General features: G+C 40.4%; 2 protein-coding genes across 2 annotated transcripts in view; one reads left to right on the top strand and one right to left on the bottom strand.

Moving 5' to 3' along the window:
• On the top strand, window positions 1-14,811 carry wnt7ba (wingless-type MMTV integration site family, member 7Ba). Its single transcript, XM_017716843.2, has 4 exons — window positions 1-165; window positions 2,795-3,021; window positions 8,391-8,662; window positions 12,526-14,811. Exons 1-4 carry the CDS (start codon window positions 83-85, stop codon window positions 13,003-13,005), a joined length of 1,062 nt encoding a protein of 353 aa, XP_017572332.1. The 5' UTR covers window positions 1-82; the 3' UTR covers window positions 13,006-14,811.
• atxn10 (ataxin 10) overlaps window positions 14,800-22,865 on the bottom strand; it is a 15,519-nt gene continuing 7,453 nt past the window's right edge. Inside the window, exons 9-11 of the mRNA XM_017716842.2 lie at window positions 21,215-21,396; window positions 18,100-18,163; window positions 14,800-16,342 (exon numbers count right to left, since the gene is read on the bottom strand). Of these exons, the coding sequence (XP_017572331.1) occupies window positions 16,143-16,342; window positions 18,100-18,163; window positions 21,215-21,396 (446 nt within the window). The 3' untranslated portion in view covers window positions 14,800-16,142. The remainder of the gene's footprint in view (window positions 16,343-18,099; window positions 18,164-21,214; window positions 21,397-22,865) is intronic.

Consider the following 22,865-nt stretch of genomic DNA (forward strand, 5'->3'; position numbering starts at 1 on the left):
GCCGTTTCTGCTAAAAAAAAAAAAAAAAATACACGCCCAGAAACCACTCGGGAAGGATCCGGAGATTCTCTTCTGCAGCACCATGCGCGCGGGCTCCACTCGCGGCGCGCTGCTGTCAGTCTACTACCCCCAGATCCTCCTCATCCTCAGCAGCGGCAGCTACCTGTGGGTTTACACCGCTCTGGCTTCACCCAGCGTTCTGTCTGACGGGTAGTTTGTGAGTGACACGGGGGTGTTTGCCGCGCGCGTTACGGGGCGCTGTCTGATTTGAGCGTTGTGGCGCGTTTTGTGCGGCTGTGTTTGGGTTGCGCGTTTTGGTGCATGTGCTCAGTGTAACTGTGTTTGGTGATGAGAGCAGCAGGTGCAGCGAGAGCAGAGCAGTGCAGGCAGCGCCAGCTGCACAAAACCCTGCCAGTTTAGTGTTTACTGTACCTGCAGGACTTTAACGGGAACCTGACAACGGGAACCAGAGAATGAACTGATCCGAACTAGTCATTATTAATATTATTATTATTATTATTATTATTATTATTATGTTGCTTTGTAATTGTTATTACCTTTACAGAAAAGATCTATAGTAAGACTATAAGAAACTATTACAGTGCGCTATATCATAATCTGTAATATTCCCACCTGTTGTAATACACCTGTAGTACTGTTTTATAGTAATGTATAATACTTAGTAGTAGTATTCTGCAGTAAACTATACTGTCTGTCTGAATTTCATTCTTACAGGAACCCTGTAGAAATTCCTGTAGTTGTATTGTACTATTTATAAGGGTTATAAGGGTCATTATTATTATTATTGTTATTACTGGTATTAGTAGTACTATTACTATTAACAAGTGACCAGTTGGGACATTATTGTCTTTTAAAAAACAGCACTAGCCTATAAAACAATGTAGAAACATTAAATCTTTCAAAATCATGAAGCCTAAAGCAATTCAGCAGTGCAGTCTGCTGTGGAGAACAGTAATCCACCCTCAGAGAGCTGTAGCTGTTTTTCCGATTGGCAAATACTGGACACTGAAGCATGCGGTGGTTCTGCTTCCCTAATGGCTCTGCCGGCCATGCCCAGTGCTACGAATCACACCGTGAGGAATAGATTTCATGCAGAAGTGATGAAATTACCTGTCATGTAGTAAGTAAGGGTAATGCATTAGGACACCATGCTCAGATCTGAGAGGCTGGAGTTGGAGGAGAGCGTCATTTCTCATTGGATCAAAACAAGCTCTAGCAGTGTTTTAGTATTGTTCACTCATGCAGAAAACAAGTAGCATGTTTAGATCTTCAGACGGATTGATGCATGTGGTCTGTATTGTGGTCATAAAGTAATGCATTATTGGTTCAGTGATATAATGTTGTTTTCCAACATATTTACACACACTTTTATTTTCCAAACTCATGCTTGGTGGAAGAGTCAAATTGAGTGATAACTTTGCATCGCTGTGATTTCTGAAGCTCTGCGAACTTCCCTCTGAATGTAGTTGTTAAAGTTAAAGCCTCAGTTATGAGAAGCTCAAACAAGTGGACAGAGTTTTGTGGCACTCTCTGTGTGTGTAGATGAACAGGTTCATACGGCTGCCTGTTAAACCTTTACAGATTTGTATGTGGCGATAAGCTTCTCTGGTGTTTGACAAGTGCAAATAAAAGTAGAACTATATCAGGGCAGAGATGGCTCTGCTTTCTTCACAAAAGAAGATGGTTTAAGTCATAGAAAAGGAGGGAATTGTTCCGCATGGCAGTGTTTTTCTACAGTAACTGCTCTGTAGTATATACATTTGGCGCAGGAATATACCTCACTTTGAGCTGAGCTTTTTCAAGAATGAGCTGAGTGTGTAGTAAGCTTGAGTTACAAGAATAATCTGGGTTTTATGTGTGTGGCTGTGTTTTAATTGGGCTGTATATTCTGTGATCATTTGGTTGCATATTGTCTTTCTCTGTAGAGTAACATACTTTGCCGTGCTAATTCGTCTGGACGTTGCTTGGCTTTTTTTCCCACTAAGTGTAGCTCCTTGCCCACATGCGAGTGCTTGTTCTTGTTCACTTTATGAGTGGTTTTGACTTGTCTGTTGTATTTTACATGAACAAAGCATGAGATTCTCTCGAATTCTTTGACTTCTTGGAATGGCATTCCTTAAAAAGTCAGCATGTTTCCTATGACTTGTGGGAATTAAAGATGAACAGTTTGTACAGGAATATGAAGAAACACAAGTGAAGCCTTTGTTCTAGTCAAAATGGTTTAGGGAACTTTTTAAATCTCTTAAATAGCATGCTTATTATTTAGTTAGTAATCTCTTAAACCTTAAGGGCCAGTCTTAATTTACAGTAGTTACTATATATCAGTTATGTAACTGCATAGACTGTATAATTATAGTGCCAGTTATACCATCCCCTTACATCATAGGCTTATTACTATATGTAAGCTATGTAGTTACGAGAGTGAGGAATTGATATGTGGGCCCACATTCAAGTCTTTGTGGTTTAACTCCTGTATGATTCTTTGAATATCTGCATTTTAAGGCTTACTATTCAGTAATCTTAAGATGTATTACTGTTTAAGAAATGAATAATTAGCTTAGGGGTCATGTTGTCATGTTATTTAGCAAGTACTAAATAAATTATTAGTACTAAGTAAATTATTCAGTAACTACTATTAAACTAATATGTATATTGCCTTGTAGTTTAAGAGGTTAGATCATCCTGGACTACTAGTCCAATAGCACAAAGAAGACAGAGCAAAAGTGTGATCCACTGCTGACATGTGTGCATGTGTTCTGTGTCTGCTTCACAGTGCCCTGTCCTCGGTGGTGGCTCTGGGTGCGAATATCATCTGCAACAAGATCCCTGGCCTGGCCCCCCGACAACGTGCCATCTGCCAAAGCCGCCCAGACGCTATCATCGTCATCGGTGAGGGCGCTCAGATGGGCATCAACGAGTGCCAGTACCAGTTCCGCTACGGCCGTTGGAACTGCTCTGCGCTGGGAGAGAGGACCGTCTTCGGCCAAGAGCTGCGAGTGGGTCAGTATATCAGCCCGGAATGCTGGCTTTCTAGCCTGTCTTTGTGTATGTGTGCAGTACTGTGTAAATGGCTTGTGCCAGTCAAGAAAAGTGATCTGGACAGCAAAATAAATGAACATTAAAGGAATACTCCAGCGGTTTTTCAACCTAATCTCTTGTCTGCCACACATGTAACATGCAGTTGATTACCACAGATATGTTTTCCTGGTTTTACAGTACTGTGCAAAAGTCAGAGACCTTTGATTTATTTTATTTCTGATAAAAATGGCCATTACAAGTTCATTTTCTAGCATCAGAATACATTCATTTAACAACTAAGTATAATATTAGTTTTCAGTGTTTAGTGTGTTCACTCTTTGCTTTTATTATAGCTTCCATTCTTTTCTGGAGGCTTGCTTTCAGTTTGAAAAATCTGCAGGGATATTTTTCCACACTTCCAAAGTTCAGAAATTCAGTTCTTCAGAAATTCAGAAATTGGTTGCATTATTGATTCTCACAATCCAAATTATCCCAACCACATTTACTGATGTTGAGGTCTGGACTCTGGGGTGGTCAGTCCATTGTTCTGAGAACACCAACAGTGTTCACGTAACTTTTCAGACTCATAGATCTGAAGTAAGACTAGAGCTTGATTTTTTCCTCTCTCTCTCTCTCTCTCTCTCTCTCAAAGATGAAGGCTTTGAGTACTGTTTATCTGATGGTCACAGTTTTGGTGGTCTGCTAGGTCTTACACAGTTATTAGGAGTCCCGTTTTCATTTTTTCCATCTCCTGAAACTGAATAACTTGAACCTAATGGTAATTTTGACTGGATATTGAATAAATAAAGGGTGCTCTCTGACTCTTGCACAGTGCTGTATTAAGGAGCAGAAAACCTGTTGACCTGAAACATACTTATGGGCAGGTGCTGAAGTAACAGAAGACAGAGATTAACTAGGAACACTGGAGTATTGTATTATTAATACAGCAGAAAGTAACAAGAATTTCTTGCTTCTTTTAAAAAAACAGTTATTGATATTTGTGAGCTGGTTCAGTTACTCTTCTTAGGGATTAGTTCGATCCCGTAATTAAAGAAATATTGATTAGTTGAACCAAGAATTGTTCTACAAACTCTAGTCTCCCTCAAACGTTTCAGAAAACTGACAGAACAGACAAAATCGGACACACTGACAGATGCTTCACTGTGTCAGTGTAATTTGTATTATTCTAATGGTAGTGTTTTTCTGAACAGATACACTTACGGAGCAGATATATGGCTTTCAATATAAAGTTGGTGGCCTGAAACCTTTATACAGTACTGTATGTGCATGTGTATATCAGTACATATGCATTATATCTGTTCTGTGTTGCTTTACACTGCAGGGTTGTAAAGCAGGGTTGTGTATGACTGCCAAATGTGCCATTTCTGTGGTGTTGCAGCCTGTAAGACAAGCAAGGAGATGAAAAGAGGTTAACCATGGGGAGAATCTGCCCTTAATTGCTGTGGGAGACTATACTCACTGTTTGAGTGAAAGCGACTTTCATTCTCCCACCACTAGTGACATTACTGCAAAAAATCTGTTTTGGCATCACACACACACACACACATACACACACACACATGATTCTAATGAGTCCAATGAACCCCAAATGGAGGAACTACATGACAGTTACTAGGGGTTCACATGTAGATTTATTCCTTCGTAATGTGACTTTTAATATGGAGCACTCATATAAATGGCCTTTCAGTCAAAAATGTTTTGTTTCGGTCAAAGTGTGGTTTGGGCCTGTGTTTAATCCAGTGGCGCTGGTAACGATCACTCTTTTGGGGGTTAGCTGGCTCAAAGCTGGCTGTTTTTATTTTTTTGGTTCAATTAAATGTATCTGTTTCTCAGCTGTGGCATTCTCATAAGCTTCACTTCACATGAACATGTCCTTCTCTTATGTTCTTTGGTGAATGGGAGAGGGCCCAAAGCTGGTTTTCACATCATGATCTAAAAGGCAGCTCAGTGTCATTATGATTGCTCTTGTGCCGTGTTGTAATCGGGAATCCTCGCTGTTGTAACAGGACTCGAATTGAAGCAGTAATGAAAACATGATTAACACAATTCATAAACCATTAACAAAATGTATACATTTTTTATACTAATTTTTTACATTTTAACTGATCTTTGATGCATTTTCCTAGTTTGACCCTTTGGAACCATCATAGGTCCACCCTGAAGCTCAGTTGATCATCATGCACTGTATGTGGGTTTTTTTTAACACACTTTTGCTATGACTGTCTTTGAAATATAGCTTTGAATGGGAAGTTCTGTTATGCTCCTCTTGATAAAACCTTGATTAAAAGAAGTTTTTTCCAGCTATTGTAAAGCAGTGAATTTGTTTATCACTGAAGTACATCCAGTCTGAAGCATCATTTACAAGCAAAACACTGGCAATATTAGCAGTAGCAAATAAGCAATAAATGTTCTGGTGGAGCTTATTTAGTCGGTTTATGTACCTCCAACCAAACACACAGCTTTTTCAAGGAACTAGTCTTTCTTTAGGGTCAAAATAGAGCAAACAAACTTCAATTAATTGGCATTAACTACACGAAAGAATGTAAATGATTGTGATTCTTTTATTGTATTCATTATTTCATTTTATTTGTTCGACAGCCTTAATTTCTATTAGTCCATTTATTGTAATGATTTTACAGGGTAAATGAATATAATTGTTTGGGATCTTTTTACAGTAACTTACATTGAAACTTAAGAATGTTTTGTCCTTTTCATTGAAATGTTACCATTTTGAAGATGCGTTTTTTGGCCGACAGCAGCAAATTGTTATGAGACTTTATTACGACTATGCTGATATAATACCAGAATTCCAACTCTTTGCTTATTCATTTGTAGCTTTTACACACTATATATATAAAACACTAAAGTATTTTTGGCAGGAATGAAGCAGAACAGAGTAGCAGATTAAAGTGTTATTACCATTATTCTCATTTAGCTTTTACCCAAAGCAGCTTACAGAGAGGCATGTTATCAGCTGAGATCAAATCCATGCTCTTTTGGCTCATGGTTTATGACTGAGCTCTCTGACCACTGGGCTTCTGCCATTCCTAACTGCTATTCCATTATCATTCTGGACTGTTGAGAAAGGGCCACAGTGTGTCTGCCCACAGAGTGCATGGGAATCCTGCTAGTTTAAATTTCCTCAATGAAACCAGGCATGTATTACTGGTCAATCAGCTTAAAAAACTGAGTGTGGTATACTGTACATGGACTCTTGGCTGGATGAGGGAAAATTCCACCGAGAGGGCTTCTCCAGTCAGCTGGAGTTCAGAAGGCCGGTGTGATCAAAAGTGCAACACATTAGTAACTGGGCTTTTTAAAGTGGAATAAGAGCCAGTATGTGTTTGATGAGTCAAAATATTCCTAACAATGTAAATCAATTCTAAAAGGGGAGACCAATGGTAGGCTAAAATAACTGTTTTGGCAACATGATTTGATAGAAAGGCAGGCAGTTGCCAACTGTGCATTACCAGGTCACACTGGGCTGGGCCCATAGGAATTTGGATATTTTGGCCAGCATGTCTGGTCAGATTTATTTGCATTAGGCAAAAATTATTTTTCCAGTTTTAGCCTGGAAAATGCATAGAAAATACCCATGATTTTATTTAAAGCATGATATGTGCAAAACACTATGCAATTATTAGTTCTAAACATTTTTACAAAATATTGTTTTTGCACATAAAATTCAATTTTTATGAATTTTATTGTAAATTCATTTAGTTTAGTTTTTTTACTTTAAGGTCCTACATTTTTTATTTTCATTTTTATTTCCACACTTTTGCTGTTTTATGTAGCAAAAACATAACTCATTCTTAACTGACCAATTAAAAAAAAAACACTTTTTACCCCTTTGAATCTAATAGGCTGTTTTTGTTACTGTGCCCTTAAGACTGATATGTGTAAATGAGCTGTGCTTAGACTGGCTGCCCTGTATTGTGCTGCACTTACAATGCAGTCCAAGCTGAAACACTGCTTATAACTTCATTATGAATGGGTGGGGTGAAACTGCTGTAGACTGAATATGTGGAGTTTTGTTTTCACATCACAGAAACAATGCATTCAAAACAGGCTGTTTTTACAGTATGGTTTCCCTATATGGACTGTATGGACTGGGGAGTGAAACTTTACCTGTGTTTACATACAATTTTAATCTACTAACCTGGAAATTTTGTTTGTCCATGATTTGAGCTGTTTAGCTACTTTTTTGTTTAATGACTATTCATTAGGCCATAAGCCTCTTACTATTTGAACACAAAAAACACTCTGGACACTGTGTTTTGGTCCCACTGAGCCTTCGGGGTCAGTTATAAGGGCTCACCAGGCACCAGCAGAGGTCACTTTTGTCCCCTCATGTCTCTCTGCAGATGAAAACTGCACAAGCACATCTCAAAGTGGTCATACTTAAGGTCAGACGCTAGACTGATTTATTGCTTTGAACAGAAAACTAGAGATATCACACATATTTTCTTCACACCAGCTGAACATCAGTCTAATAAGCAGTCACTCAAGTGTAGGACTGATTGAATAGATGGCAGTGGCGGGCAATAACCCGATAAACACTTTTAAAAGGCTTGTTTAGATGGTTCCAGATAAGAGGTTCTCAACTCTAGTCCTGGAGGACCACCATCCTGCACAGTTTGCTGTTTTTCTGCTCTAACACATATCATGCAGGTAATCTGCTAATTAATCTTTAGAACTAAAGAGTTGTTGCTTTCATTTCACTATACTTTGCAAATATAGCTTTGTAAGTGGACATACCTTTTTAATTACATGGTGAGTTGCATAATAAATTACATTCACATTATTGGCAGGCTCTAGCCTGCATCTTTTAACTTTTTTCCATTGTTTCGCTTTTAGGAAATAAAAAAAACATGATTTTGATCGTTTTTCTTCCTGCAAAACAGGACTGCACATAACAGCACAACAATACTTTTCATCAAATTCAAGTCACAATAAAATATCTCCTCTTCTACTTACAAAAACAAATGTGGGATTGATTGAAAGTTTGGAATCTGCACTTTGCCTATAAAGACTTATATTAAGTATCAGAAAAGGATAATGATTTAATGCTGAATGCTTTTGTTTTCACTGGGGGTAACTGTGAGCTCTTAAGACTAATAACTAATTGAAGTGGGTGAGCAGGAAAAGCAGTCAAATGTGCAGGGTAGAAGTGCTTAAGTAACAGCGCTGGGAATTACTACAGTAAGACAATAAGGGCTGAACTGAACTTTTAGTGCTTGTAGTTGAATTGGTCCTGAAATGTTTCTTGCTCTTCCACAGGGTAATAAAACCAAACAATATGACAAGTCTCTGTTCTGTCCTCTCCCTAGGCAGCAAGGAGGCAGCGTTCACCTACGCTGTCACAGCAGCAGGCGTGGCCCACGCAATCACGGCAGCCTGCAGCCAGGGCAACCTGAGCCACTGCGGCTGTGACAGGGATAAGCAGGGCTACCAAGACCACGAGGAGGGCTGGAAATGGGGCGGCTGCTCAGCCGATGTCAAGTATGGAGTGGAGTTCTCCAGGCGTTTTGTGGACGCCCGCGAGATAAAAAAAAACGCCCGAAGGCTGATGAACCTGCACAACAATGAGGCAGGCAGAAAGGTACCCAGCAAACAAAGCTGATTTTAGTTATGTTGTACTGGAATATCCATGAAAAGCACTGCATAGCTCCATAGAGACATATGATTTATTGCAGGGATTCAGGTTTGAGTTGAAGATGTGCCTACACATGTAAGGAGTTGAACATATTGAAAAAAACTGCTTCTACAAATATCTGTGAAAGAATGGGTCACTCTCGGGAGTTCAGTGAATTCCAGTCATGAAATTTCCTCACTACTAAATATTCCACAGTCAACTGTCAGTGGTGTTATAACAAAGTGAAAGCAATTGGGAATGACAGCAACAGTGGTCAGTGGATGCTGAGGCACATAGTGCGCAGAGGTCACCAACTTTCTGCAGAGTCACTCACTACAGACCTTCATGTGGTCTTTAGATTAGCTCAATCAAGAACAGCGCAGAGAGCTTCATGGAATGGGTTTCCATGGCCGAGCAGCTGCATCCAAGCCTTACATCACCAAGTGCAACGCACAGCATCGAATGCAGTGGTGTAAAGGACTCTAGAGCAGTGGAGACGTTCTCTGGAGTGACGAATCACGCTTGTCCATCTGGCAATCCGATGGATGAGTCTGGGTTTGGCGGTTGCCAGGAGAACGGTGCTTGTCTGACTGCATTGTGCCAAGTGTAAAGTTTGGTGGAGGGGGGATTATGGTGTGGGTTTTTTTTAAGGAGTTGGGCTCGGCCCCTGAGCTCCAGTTAAAGGAAATCTTAATGCTTCAGCAGACCAGGAGATTTCGGACAATTTCATGCTCCCAACTTTGTGGACAGTTTGGGGATGGCCCTTTCCTGTTCCAACATGACTGCGCATCAGTGCACAAAGCAAGGTCCTCAAAAATGCGCTTCTGGAAGAATGGTGAAAAATCCCCATAAACACACTCCTAAGCCTTCCCAGAGGAGCTCAAGCTGTTATAGCTGCAAAGCGTGGGCCGACATCATATTAAACCCTATGGTTTAAGAATGGGATCTCAATCAATTTCATATGAGTGTGAAGGCAGACAAGAGAATACTTTTGGAAATATAGTGTCCACCTGGAATAGCATTACAGAGAAATGTAATATTTATTTGTACAGGGTTAAAACTGCAGTAAAATTAATACAATGCAGTTATTTTAGCATGGTAACCCAGCGTTTCCTGAATTCTCTGCTTTTTCAGAGAGTACAATAAATATGCCTTGGCTGATTACATTCAGGTAAAGGAGGAAATTTGTATAGATTTTTTGGCCGGTTTAAAAACATGTAATGCAAAGTAATTAACAGCACAGCGGAGCTCTGTGGGTCTTGACAGATTTCAAGTTTCTGTTAGCAAAACATTTTGCAGTGATCATTTTCTGCAGAGTTGGTCAGTTTCTCCAGGTACATATATAATTAAGCCAAGTTGGTATCCATTATGGAACTGTTCCACCTCTCGATTAGCCCAGCCTGCCCTGAGCTGCGCTCCCCAGTTTCATTTGTCACATCAGAGGCCAACAAAAGGGGGCCGTTAGGTGTACAAAGCCCATCCATAAGCAGAGTGCCTAATGGAGTTGGTTATGGAGTTGAGGGTTTCGTTGTGTGTGATGGGAATGCAAAGGCCAGCCAGCCGCTGCCAGTTGGAGCCCTGCCACAACCCCGCAGTCCGTTCATTGAATTACAGAGCATTAAGTCAGGATACAGGATATTATTGCTAGTCTCTTTCTCTTCCCCTTTTTTTCTTGCTTGCTCTGTCCACACACAGCCAAAGCAGGCCATGCACAACTCTATCAGTGGCCCATGATGAGGCCTTCCTAAATCCGGAAAACAAGTCAAAAGAGAACAAAAGTTTTTATGTAAGTCTAATTGATTGCATAATTTATTGTTGTTATAAAAATAAATTAACACGGGGAGAAATGGACGCCTCCCATTTAGGACATTCAGCTGGAAGTGGAATAAATTGAGGTAATATTATTATAGTTGTAAAAATGAAAAACTGCCTGTCCACACTCTGAAACAGCATGATAAAAAAATGGGATTTGATCTTTTCAGTTCCTTCTATTCTGTGTCATCCTGACACAAAAACTAACGGTTAACAGTCTGCAAAACACATTGGTAACACATCAAAAAACCAAACAGATCCCCATTTAACTCAAATGTAACCATATACACAAATGGTTACTTGAGAGTCATGGACATTTTTCTTGCCCTTTGATGTGGCCCTTCGGAAGGTAGCGAAAATTACAGGGTATGTTTTGGCAAAAGCCTAATTTTTCCTCTCAGATCTGACATATAGCTGGCAATGCTTATTGAGGCATTGCTCAGGATCCATTGAGTAATGGGTTTTGGTTCACACTGCTGAAAAGAGTCAAAGCAGAATGTCAAGCATTTCCTCGATCATTCGGCTGCATGAATTTGCTAATGCCACAAATGTCAAAACTGATGAAATAATTTTTAGTGTCAAATTCCTAGAGGTTAGTAATAAAACTGTTTGCTCATACAAAATAAATATTTCCGAATTATAAGTAGAGGCTGTATACACATTGAAAACTGCTTTAAAATTGAAAAACATCTCAATGTAGGGAGTATAGTCTTTCAACCTTTAATGTGAAAACTATTGATCAGAAAATCATTATATGATCCCCTCTTGAGAAATATGTGCCCAACTAGTACTAATGCTATATGTATAACTTCTTTTTTCCCACTGAATTGCCACTTCTGTAGCCCTTCGTATCATTCTTGAGAGCCAGAATCCATTTTGTCATTCCAGCCTCTCTAAGATAATTTCCTCTAATCAGTTCAACAGGGTATGTTCTAGTAGGGAAGTTTCAATGGCTTGGGTGTCAAGCACATGTTCCTTGGTGCTGACTGTCACAATTACTTTTGTAACTTGCTTGGATTGGAAGAAATCAGCTTATTTTAGTTTGTTCTATTGTTTTATAGCGGTCACTCACTGTAGCCTGTATTGTCTTGATAGCAACAATCTGCTCATAGAATCTTATGATGAACCGGGGTTGGTTTCATGCTCAGGGTTAGGGCTGGACCAGTCTTAAACTACTTTTTCCTTTCAGTGGAGAATCTCCATTCAGAATGCTGTTTTGCCATGAACATGCTTAACCCCTGTCCAGGAAACTGACCCTCTATATTTTCTAAAGTTCATAGACACCTGCTGATCCAACATTTCTTCTGAAATGAAGGGTATATAAACAGAGGGTCTGGCCCTTCTTTGCTGCAGTAACAGCCTGTACTCTTCTGGGAAGGCTTTGCACTAAGTATTGAATCCTTTGAGGGTTTGACTGCATTCGGCCACAAGAGCATTAGTGAACTCAGGTACAGATGTTGGACGATTTCTGAATCAGAAATGCCACCCCCACTCATCCCAAAGGTTTTGGATGGAGCTCCATCACTACACAGTCCACAGCCAAATGCTGAAGGGCTTTAAACCTTCTAGAAGACGCATGGCACTAGGCATGGTGTTAGGCTCATGCTGCAGTGCATGCCATTCTATTTTATAGTGCCTTTCTATGGATATTATAGAGCTTAACTGATCTCCTGTATAAGTATGGGTGCACCTTATAGTAATTAGCTAATTAGAAGGGTTGTCTGGATACGTTTCATTACATGTGATATTATATACTTTTATAAAATTTTAGACTGGCCATAGATAATGAAGTAGAGCAGCCTGTTAGATAAATTTAGGATCATTTAAACCAGGCAAGAAACAGAGGTGAAGTTTCTATTACATTGATGATGACTCAGGTTGATCCAACAGTAATTTACATTAAATGTCTCTCTACTCAATAGAATAGGTGGGGTTAATACATTTCTGCCAAAAATAGAAGAGTGAGAAATCTAAATTGTGTAGCAAGATAGTTTATCTTTGTGTCTGTGGTCTCTCAGGTCCTGGAGGAGAGGATGAAGCTGGAATGTAAGTGCCACGGCGTCTCTGGTTCATGCACCACCAAGACATGCTGGACGACGCTGCCCAAGTTCCGGGAGATCGGTTACGCCTTGAAAGAGCGTTATGGGGCGGCTGTGCAGGTGGAGGCAGTGCGGGCCACTCGTCTGCGACAGCCCTCTTTCCTGCGCCTCAAGCAGGCGCGCGGCTACATTAAGCCCACTGACACAGATCTGGTCTACCTGGAACGCTCACCGAACTACTGCGAAGAAGACACAGCCACAGGCAGCACAGGGACACGGGGACGACTCTGTAACCACACCTCACCCCACCCGGATGGCTGCAGCCTCATGTGCTGTGGCCGTGGCCACGACACCCACCAGTACACCCGCGTGTGGCAGTGCAATTGCAAGTTCCAGTGGTGCTGCTTCGTCAAGTGCAACACCTGCAGTGAAAAGACAGAGGTGTTCACCTGCAAATGAGGATGAGGAGGATGAGGAGGATGAGGATGAGGGAAGGACAGGCATGAGGCCGCCAAAAATGAAGTGGAATAGGAAGTAATCTCGCTTTTTCACGGCTTCATTTTGCACATCGGGCACTCTTTACCAAGAGAGAGGACAAATGTTGAAGAGTCTCTGGGGGGGAAATGGAAAAATGCACTGGCTATGATCTGACTATGCTTTCTATGCTATATGTGGGAACACATACAGGGCAGGGAGCTCAGTTCTCAGTCTCTGAAGCTCAAGGAAGGTCAAAGGAGGCTTTTTCTGTGGATCTGATGCTCTCCACATTGCCTAACAATTGCCAGAGAAAGAAGCTAAATAAGGGATGAGAAAATAAAATGAACACAAAATCTCAAAACTGTCAAATGCATGGGACGGAAGGAGGAGAGGGTAGGAGAAAGGAACATTGCAGAGAGTAAAATGCTGGAATGCTCGGTCACACTGTATCTTTGGAACACTGAAAAATGACTGCTTTTTGTTTCCTTTCCTTCGGAGAGAAAACTGATAATCCGTTGATGTACTGACTTTGTTAAGACAGATGTTTCTTGTACAACATCAAGAATAATTGCTACTGATACGTTGCTAATGTATTTCCAAATCTCATAGAAGTACGCTAATGCCGCACTTGCACAGAAAAATTGAGTCACAAACCACTTCTATTCCCTGCTTTATTGATGGAAAACCAGCCACCTAAATCTACAGCCAATTAGACAAGATGCCACTGAGTTATTGAATGTGTTACTGAAAGCTGTGTGAGGTTGTTTTGTTGTTGTCTCAACCCAAATACATATTTTTGTTGAACTTTTGTTTAAAAAAATCCTCTGCAATACTTTATCCCAACACCACAATGGATGAGGAGACATGTCATTGTTTTTCAGCCCATTTTAAGTCAGTAAATGTCTGCGTCTATGTGTGAACAAGGGACCTATTGAAGGACTAGTCCAGCGTTCAAGCTAATCTATGTTATATGGTCGATTACCACGGACAATGATTTTGATGCGTTTCCCTGAACTTAGAATAGAACAGAACTCCAGACTCCAAATACGCTTATAACAGGAGGCAGTGGGAATTCAGCAACTGCCCATTGGTTTCTATTCTAAGTTCTCACAGGTTTTCTGTTCTTTTCAAGGAAGTACTGGGAAACACATCAAAAGTGTTATGCATGGTAACTGACCATACTGTACAAATGCAGCATTTAGAGAACTTTCCTATGGAACATGAAAAACAGCAAACTATTCCTTTAAGATACTTCAACAAAATGCATTCTTGTGACCACAACATTTCTCACGAATGCCAGAGAAATGGGATTCCACATCACTAGCCTTGCTTGCACAAGCCAGTTATACTCCGCCTGAGCCATTGGAATTTGCCTAACCATACAGCTGGGGTTCTGAAAGGTTGAAGGTCATGACTATTTTGGGTAGCAACATTTTTTTATTCGGTATTGTTTGTACAAGTCTTATGGCTGGCAAAATTGTTAAAGTATATTTTTTTATGTAGAAAAGATGGCACTTTATGTCATGTATATTCAGAAAAAAAGAGTAATTATTATTACTATTTTCCTTATCATTATATTGTCATTGTTTCCTCATGATTTGAGAACTGCAGAATATGCTGAGTTCTGTCCCAAATTTACTATGTATACATTGTCTCCACTCTGTTTTGTTTTTTGTCTACTTCAAGTTTGATACAAATTCATCTCATCCTTTTGTAGCCTGGTCATACTTGTAGTCTTTATGGCAGTAAATCAATAGGTGAATAAATGAATCAAACCGTTTGAGGTTACTTTAATTCCACTTTTGCTCTTCATCTTTATTTAACAGCAGAATATCCAATGATGAAGTGTTTTATAGTAGGTTAAGGTACATCAGCTATTCAATATTTTCACAACTGCATCAGTCGAATGATGTGCGATCATGGATGGTGTTCTTGCTGGGCTCTCCTCTCCTCCCTGTCCAACGTTTGAATAGCTGCACTGCGCCACCTCATTCATTCCCTCGCTCAGCGCTCTTTTTCCTGTGTGTGAAAAGCATTGCAGGCAGCCAGCGGAGCAGAAGTAAAAGGGACATGTTTTGTTAGCTGTCTGAACCGCTGGACACCGGAACCGCGTAAGCTCCCCGCACTATAGCCTGGATTGGGAGAAAAGTCAACCCCGATTGTTTCACACAAACATTTTGTCATTAAAAAATATGAGGCAGAGCAAACAGGCGAGGAGAGGCCTCTGCGGTCGGGTATTATGGAGGTGTCAGGACCACTCAGCTCATTCTGTGGACGAGATGTCATCCTGCAAGCTAATACTTCTGGTCTTCTGGTCTGATCGAGCGTAGTGTGACGCGCTTTGGCCAAACCAGACCCGGACACATCCAGGGACTTGAAGGATAAAGAGGGTTAGCAGTGAGGGGACGGGATAGCCAGAGGAAGAGCTTCTGCATCATAATAAGAGAGAAATCCAACTCATTTAGACTCATACTACAGCTAAATGATTACTCACGGATTTAGCGGAGTTGAACCACCACATAGATAGATCAGCATGTATTCATTTAGCTGTAGCATTTAGCTGTAGAAGAGAAAAGCAGCACAGGAACTGTGTGGGTCTGTAGATAAACATGATGTTCTGAAACACAAAACAGAGCCAGAACACAAAAACAAGTGGAACCAAGTCCCACGGCTATTGAGAGTCAACTCTTATGTGAACGGATCAGGAGGCCCCAGGTCTCTCTATAAAACTCACTGGATTAGGGATTAACCTCTATTCCTACTGGTCACCAGAATCTCTTTGGGAGCTGAAAAGCCAGGAAGACATGGGTCTCCGTGTTTCAGAGGATTTGAATCCTATTCAAGGGGTGCTGGAATCAAAGAGCACTAAATGCATCACAGACATCGGCATGAATCCTTGCAGAAAAGCCCCTCAGAGTTCCTCTTGTGCTGACGGCACAAAGCACAGGGAACCCTCCCCCCTCCCCTCCCTTGTGTTCTCAATACTGATTGGATATCAAAATGCCCTCTGCGTTTTCTGTGTGCACAACGGACTCAGTGGGTGTCTTAAGCTGTCTCCAGAGTGTAATTTAGAGTGCCGAGGAGTGGGATGGGGTGGGAAGAATGCCACTGTTCCAGGCTTAGCGCTCTCCTGGCTCCTCCTCTTTCTTCAGTGGTCTGAGGAGTAGGCTCCCATCCCTCTCCTCCACACGGAAGCCCATCTCTCTCAGCATCGAGTCGTCAGCCACCCCCTGCCTCCTCAGGCCCTGCACCACCTTCTGGTTCTCCAAGTTGTGTTCCAGAATGTTTCGGATGGCAAAGACAGCCCATTGGCTTATGACTGGAGTAAGAGTGAAGGATGAATATGATGAATAAAATAACATATCTAAAATATGGCAACACATTTCATCTTTTCAGTCTGTATGGAGAAAGCTTTTAAAATAAACCAAATGTATACAATTCTATTCTTTCCTCACATGGGATCAATCAATCCAGATATATTTGTCCAAGGCATCCAAAGTTTGCTCCTGTAGTTTTGCATTAGAGTGAATTACTTGTCAGATCTTCTACTTCCCTATAAACCCACTTGTACTTTTCTGGCTCCTTATAAATCCACTTGTACGTTATCATCCTCAGTTGATTGACTAACTGTTCCAACATTAGCTTTGGCAATCAAGCATTTCCTGCATTTGCTCATCTCTGGAACTCTCTTCCTATTTAAGTACACCAGTTAAATTCTATTTAAGTTAAATCTAATTATAATTATCATAATTATTACTGGTATTATTATTATTATTATCACTAATATACCTAATAAGTATGGAGGCTAACATTGTACAAACTGCATGCCTGAATCAACACATTTGCCTTGATGCTGTTAAGTAGTCTCAAACAGACTTACTTATGAGGTTTTTGACAACGTATGAAATGCTGTCTTCTTTGGACAAAATCCTCTCCATCACAGCTTAACACAGTAGTCACAGCCAGCTTGTAGCCTAAATTGTCCAATATCTTAGCTGATCGACTACTTATAGGTTAAGATAAAATAAAAATTAAAATGAGTTTTTTTGGCACTATATATTTGGTTATATGCAGGTAAATTTAAGATGTTACAAAACTTGAAAAAAGACAAGGAATGTATTTTTTTCCTATGCACATGACCTAAAATGACACAAGGGCAATCCAGTCCACATGATGGTGGTGCAGTCAGTAAAGCAACATACAACTCAACCATAGCAAACAGAAAGCCAGTATAACAACCTCCTGAAGTGGTCAGAAAATGGCATGTGGGTGGATATGGGTGGCTTAGCTGCTCATCCTCCAGAGAAAAACATCTGGGCCCTTAGCGCCCCTGCAACAACACAACTGTGTACGGCTTGAAGGGGAGCGGGAATGCTTTTCAGAGCAGCCCAAGTACAGCGCCAACATCAACCAGAGAAACTCCACCAGCACAGCCGTGATAGATCAGATTGTCGAGTTATCAATGACGCGTTTAATGTTGAGCTGACTTGGCAGGCCTGAAGTCAATATCGTAAAAATGCTAAATGTCTCATAACTTCATTTAAGTGGCCATTTCGACCCAGGGTTTCAATCATGTTTTCCATAAAGTGTTGAACATCAGTTAAAATGACTCTCTGCCCTTACCACAAAATTACTCACTAAAGGAATACATATATTTAGCTCTATACACTATTATGACCAGATATTTCATAAAGGAAGATGGATGGGGAGGCAAAGAAAATGATCAAGCAGTCAGAAATGGTATGTCTGGTCGCACCAGGGGATGTCTTCCATTTGCTTGGAGTCGCGTTAGTGGAGTGCCTTATGGAGATTGTGCACGACAGTGGCCATGAACCCCCGCCAATAACATCCACACTTTGCCCTTGATAGAGTGATCACTCATTTCCCCACACATAGTGTGGTAAAACCTCCATTAGGAATGGAAGCTATGGGGCTTTTTGCTGTGCTATTTTCACTTTCGCAAGCAATATCTTAGCGTTTTTTGTGGCGACTGCTTCTAAACCAGAAGACCGTCATTACAGCAACCACAGCAGAACAGTGAGGGAGGCAGACAGAATGAGACATGACCAAGGATACAGGGATTGTTGCTGTCTATGCTGCAGTTGTCCAGGATGAGGGCTATACCGTCCAGTTCTCTGACCTAGAGAGACAAGATTTGTGCAAATAAGAGTGAAGATATTTCAAGGCTAATTATCAGTGCGGCGCAGTTACCGCAAGCTGAGGACATCACAAGCCAGATCAGTTAAAGCACAATGACTTTCCATTGAGCGTAAGGGAGCACATGTGGTGAAGTTTTGGTTTGGAGCAGTCATGTCAGGCTGCGCTGGTTTCTGTCACATACAGTATCTCACTGTACATTAAACAACATGTTCATTGTAACTTAAGAAGGGTCATAAACCACCTTAGCAGAGGAAAAAAAATGCAGAATAACACAACGGAAAGGCTAACTACAGGCCTGTATGTTCTGTGCTATATGGAGAGCTAGCCTGGAGAATGTGAGAGATAAAGCAGTTCCAGGAATGAAACTCTAACAAGGTAACTAAAGTCAGTACATCCTTGTGCCAGAGCAGACCCCATAAGCTATGAGCAAGGGGAACCCATGAGAATACAGCAGTGAGCAGCAGCGTTCACAAGTGAAGGATTATGTGGTCAAACAGTGAGAGCACAATCTCGGGCTCCCTCGCTATTGTTTTATGGCCTTTGACCCTCCCTTGTGTGCCTTGACCCCATTTAACAGGGTTGGTACAAGTCTCTGTTCTTAGCTGACTGAATAGGACACATCTGAAAAGGGTGCAAATGCTGTCATCACAGGAGGGTACTCACAATGGAATTCATTAAAAGGAGAGAGAGAGAGAACAAAGTGGAAAACAGCTCAGGGAGGTGGGAGAGGAGATGATACAAGCTAAGAGATTCAGATTGGTTTTGGAGCTTTTATCAGTACTTACTAATCCCTAGATTAGTTTTCAAGGAGGTAGCCCACGCTGATAAAAGACAGGACTGAAGCAGTTAATAGTCAATAAGAGTCTAAAACCACGACAAGCGAGTTCACAGCAGATTGCTTTCTGTGCTCAATTTGAAGTACGGAAGCAAAGTCTTAGGTTTCCTCTTTCCATCTACTGAAAATCATTCTACATTATGATAATGTGTAGAAATTGGAGGGACGGAAACCTGAGTGGTGGAGATTATCCAGAAATTGAAGAGAAGAAAAAATTCCTTACCTTCAATAATTCAGTGGCTAGGATCATACAGTCCATACATTGCTGACTTACAACATAATGTAGTCTTTCATTCAGTTAAAGGAAAATGACCGAAAGCTAATAAGAACCTACCTATATTATGCAAATGATGTTCATGCTAATTAGGACAGGTACAGGCTGAATTACTCTAATACTAAAAAAAAATTCCATGTCTTTCCATATTAAATTTCAATACCCAAGTCTTGTCATCTTCAGTTAAGTAATAAGCAGGTCTTGGTCCAAAATCTAGACTGCTGTCTATTGGCTGTCTAATTAACAATTTGCATGCATATTCACATCACTGCCTCTGGAGTCTGCAATCCCTTGCGGTGAGTAAATATACTCATATACTTCCTGACACTCAGACTCTTTAATAGTTAGAGCCATGCTTACTTTCGGTCTGAAGTAAAGTCAAGGTATCGGTATTGGTTTCAGTATCAAACATTTTGAATGGCACCAGAGTTAAGATAAAGGAGGAAGAAACTGGTTGAAAAATTAATGGGAAAGCTTGCAATGCTGGGGTCTCTTTACAAGCAAAGTTTCACCTTACAATAAAAAGCCAATCAGCTTGCTGATGATTTTTTTTTTCTGGCGTCTTTATCCTCATTGTGGAGAAATGTAAACTCGCAATAGCCAGAGCAATCTCAAAACAAAATGCATTATCTGAGCCAAATGCTACAAACTATTTGTTTTTGTCAGATTTTATTTTTAATTTTCTATTTTTGTCAGATTTGATCAGTGATTTCAAATATGTTTACATTAATGTGGCTTTCATTTTCAGGTTTATAGGTCGCTGCCCATTCAAAGAGATAAGTGGACAGATTTTCATATAAGCGAGGGATGTCTAATCTTATCTGTGAAGTGTGGCTGCAGGTCTTCATTCCAACAAAGCAACTGATTGTAACTGATTAAACAAGTGGAATCAGGTCTGTCTCAGCTTGTTTGGAATGAACACCTGCAGCCACACCGGCCCCTTGTGGATAAGACTGGACACCCCTGCTATAAAGACTCCTAATGTCCATTAGGACTGTTAGATGGAATAAGAAAAAAAATTCCCATATTTGTTTGACAAATATTTAAAACATAACACTTTAAATTTCCACAAAAAAAACCCAAAACTATTATTATTATATTATTATTAATATATATATTTATATATTATTTTGAAAATAAGTAATTAGCTGTATGACTGTAACACCAGATGTTATGTCTCCTACATTCACTCAAGTTGTGTAGCATAAATGAACAAGTGTCCCCAAAAGCACACAGTGTTTAAACCAGTGATTCTCAGCCTGAGATCACGACTTGCGAGATGGTCATCAAACAAAAGAAACACAGTCTTACCGTTGTGAATGTAAAAGTGTGTAACTGGCATGGGCAGCAGATGTGTTGCAGCTTAACCACATAGCGTCACTACCTTCACTACCATGATTATTAGCTTACTACAATACAAAACATCCACATTCAAACTGTTGGCTTGTCAGAAAAGTCTGCACTCTGAAGAAGGACATTCAGTTACCTCACACGAGTACGTATTTTGTCTATTAGCATTATTGGGTTTAGACAGTAAACATATCTTGAGAATGACTGATGTGCTATAAATCTGTTAGATGTTTGCCCATATTCCCATGGTACATACAACACTATGCAATACCAGTTAAAACCAAAATAAATAGCTGTTTTGTTTGTTTATGGTCAGCATGTTCTGTCCTCCACTGGTAGCCATCATTACTAGCCTGGAACATACTAGGAGTTGTAGCAGAGGTAGCTTTAAATATTTAAATGGACACTTTACTGAAGGTTGATTTTTTTCTTTGGATTTGACGATTATTCTAATGTTCAATTTATTTTGACAGCCCTAGCCTCCACTAGGTTTAATTCGGTTGCATTTTTGGGTTTATGTTTTCCTTTAAACTAACAACCACCTTCTGTGTTTTGGCTCTTGTGTGGAGTACCTGATCCTGGTTGGCTGTGTGGCCATGGCACAGGTTCCCTATCAGGCGGATGAGGTGGGCTTTGAAGCTGAGTGCAGGGTGAGTGCTAGCATCCCCAGGCCTTGTGAAGGTGCTGAACTCTTGCGCTGCACTGAACACGTTCTTACTGGCCTTCCCCACCAAGTGGACTTCCTTTAGGAGATCTAATGTACAAAACAGAGATATTAACCTTTACATGTCTCATTTCCTTCCCTAAGTCTTACCCATTAGTTCTGATAAGATTATTACACTATCATTGCTTTCATTGTTTTTGTATCAGTTTGTGTTAGATTTCAGTGCCCCGTAATGTGCGTACGAATGGTTGACAAAACATCAAAGCATTTTGGGGTTAAATGCATTGAGTTATGAAAAAAGAACAGAAAAGTGTATGAAAGAATTTAGTGAAATAGAGTGGCATGAGCACTAGCGTAGCATTATCTGCCCTGTCTCAATAGCTAAGGCATAAGCTTAGATAAAGTGTTTGACTGAAAATAGAGATGCTTGTTTCTGTACACTTTTTATTGACTGCAGCTCAGCTTTTGCTACAATCATATCCTCAAACATGGTTTCCAAGATACAACAATTGTGCTACCAACAATCTTATTCGGAGCATTAAAAATTATGAAAGAGACGATATTTCATTTTTGGAAACGTGGATCACATTTGCCAGTCATAATAAATGGAACAGAGGTGGTAGTAATAAATTGTTTTAGATATTTAGGAGTTGAGATTTCATCAGATCTTTCATGGTCAGTGAATTTCACTTCACTTACTATGAGAGCTCAAAAGCATCTGTATTTTTTAAGAACTACAAAGAAGATGGGTTTCAGCATTAAGATTTTAAGGAATTTCTATATGTGTACTATGTTAAGCAGTGGTTGCCAACCCAGTCTTCAAGGCCCCTGAGACATCCTTTTTCATCCCTGTGTGTTGCAAGTTAGATTGGAGCAAAATGTAGACCACTTGGGAGGCCCTGACGACCAGTCTGGGCTCCACTGATATAGAACATTTGCACTCCTCTGTGACAGCCTGGTATGGGATTCTAAACTGTTCTGAATGGAAGGCACCAAAGAGAGTTGTGGTTGCACCACATTCGGAGCTAACCTTCCCCACATAGAGTCGCTGTACATGGAGAGAGTCTATTCATGAGAAAGAATCTTTTTATCAGAATCATCCAGTAATTTTTTTTGTTCCGTTATGTTCTGTTCTTTTAAGTCGATGACAAAAAATATGCCATGCATAATTTAAATGTTTCAAACTGATTTACGTTTGATAAGTGGCTGTATGTGTCTTGCTTTTTACATGTTTCTGAGTGGGCTCCATGCTTAAATTCCAATTTATATTTTTTAAATACCTGCAAATGGCAATAGAACAGAAATGAATTGATCTAACTGTAAAGAACGCTGCTCATGTGTATCAACCCGTGGTATGACCTGCTGGTGGAGAAAGTTCCCTGCCTTGGCCCAAAGTAATGACTGCTTTGTGTGTGTTCTGAATGAAAGTGGCTAAAAACATTATAAACTGGCCAGAAATCGACTCTTTCCAGTCATTTGAGTGACCACAGAATACCGAGACTGAAAAATATCCCATCACCAAGTAAAGTGAATTTGCTCCCTGAACCAAAACAAACACC

Source organism: Pygocentrus nattereri, chromosome 1 (genome assembly GCF_015220715.1).
Source record: "Pygocentrus nattereri isolate fPygNat1 chromosome 1, fPygNat1.pri, whole genome shotgun sequence".
Taxonomy (NCBI): Eukaryota; Metazoa; Chordata; class Actinopteri; order Characiformes; family Serrasalmidae; genus Pygocentrus; species Pygocentrus nattereri.

Excerpts from the sequence above, each read along its gene's own strand:
- wnt7ba (XM_017716843.2), top strand. The coding sequence starts at position 83 with ATGCGCGCGGGCTCCACTCGCGGCGCGCTGCTGTCAGTCTACTACCCC. Across the intron at positions 3,022-8,390 it reads CGGCCAAGAGCTGCGAGTGG|GCAGCAAGGAGGCAGCGTTC; the intron begins GTCAGTATATCA and ends TCCTCTCCCTAG. Across the intron at positions 8,663-12,525 it reads ACAATGAGGCAGGCAGAAAG|GTCCTGGAGGAGAGGATGAA; the intron begins GTACCCAGCAAA and ends GTGGTCTCTCAG.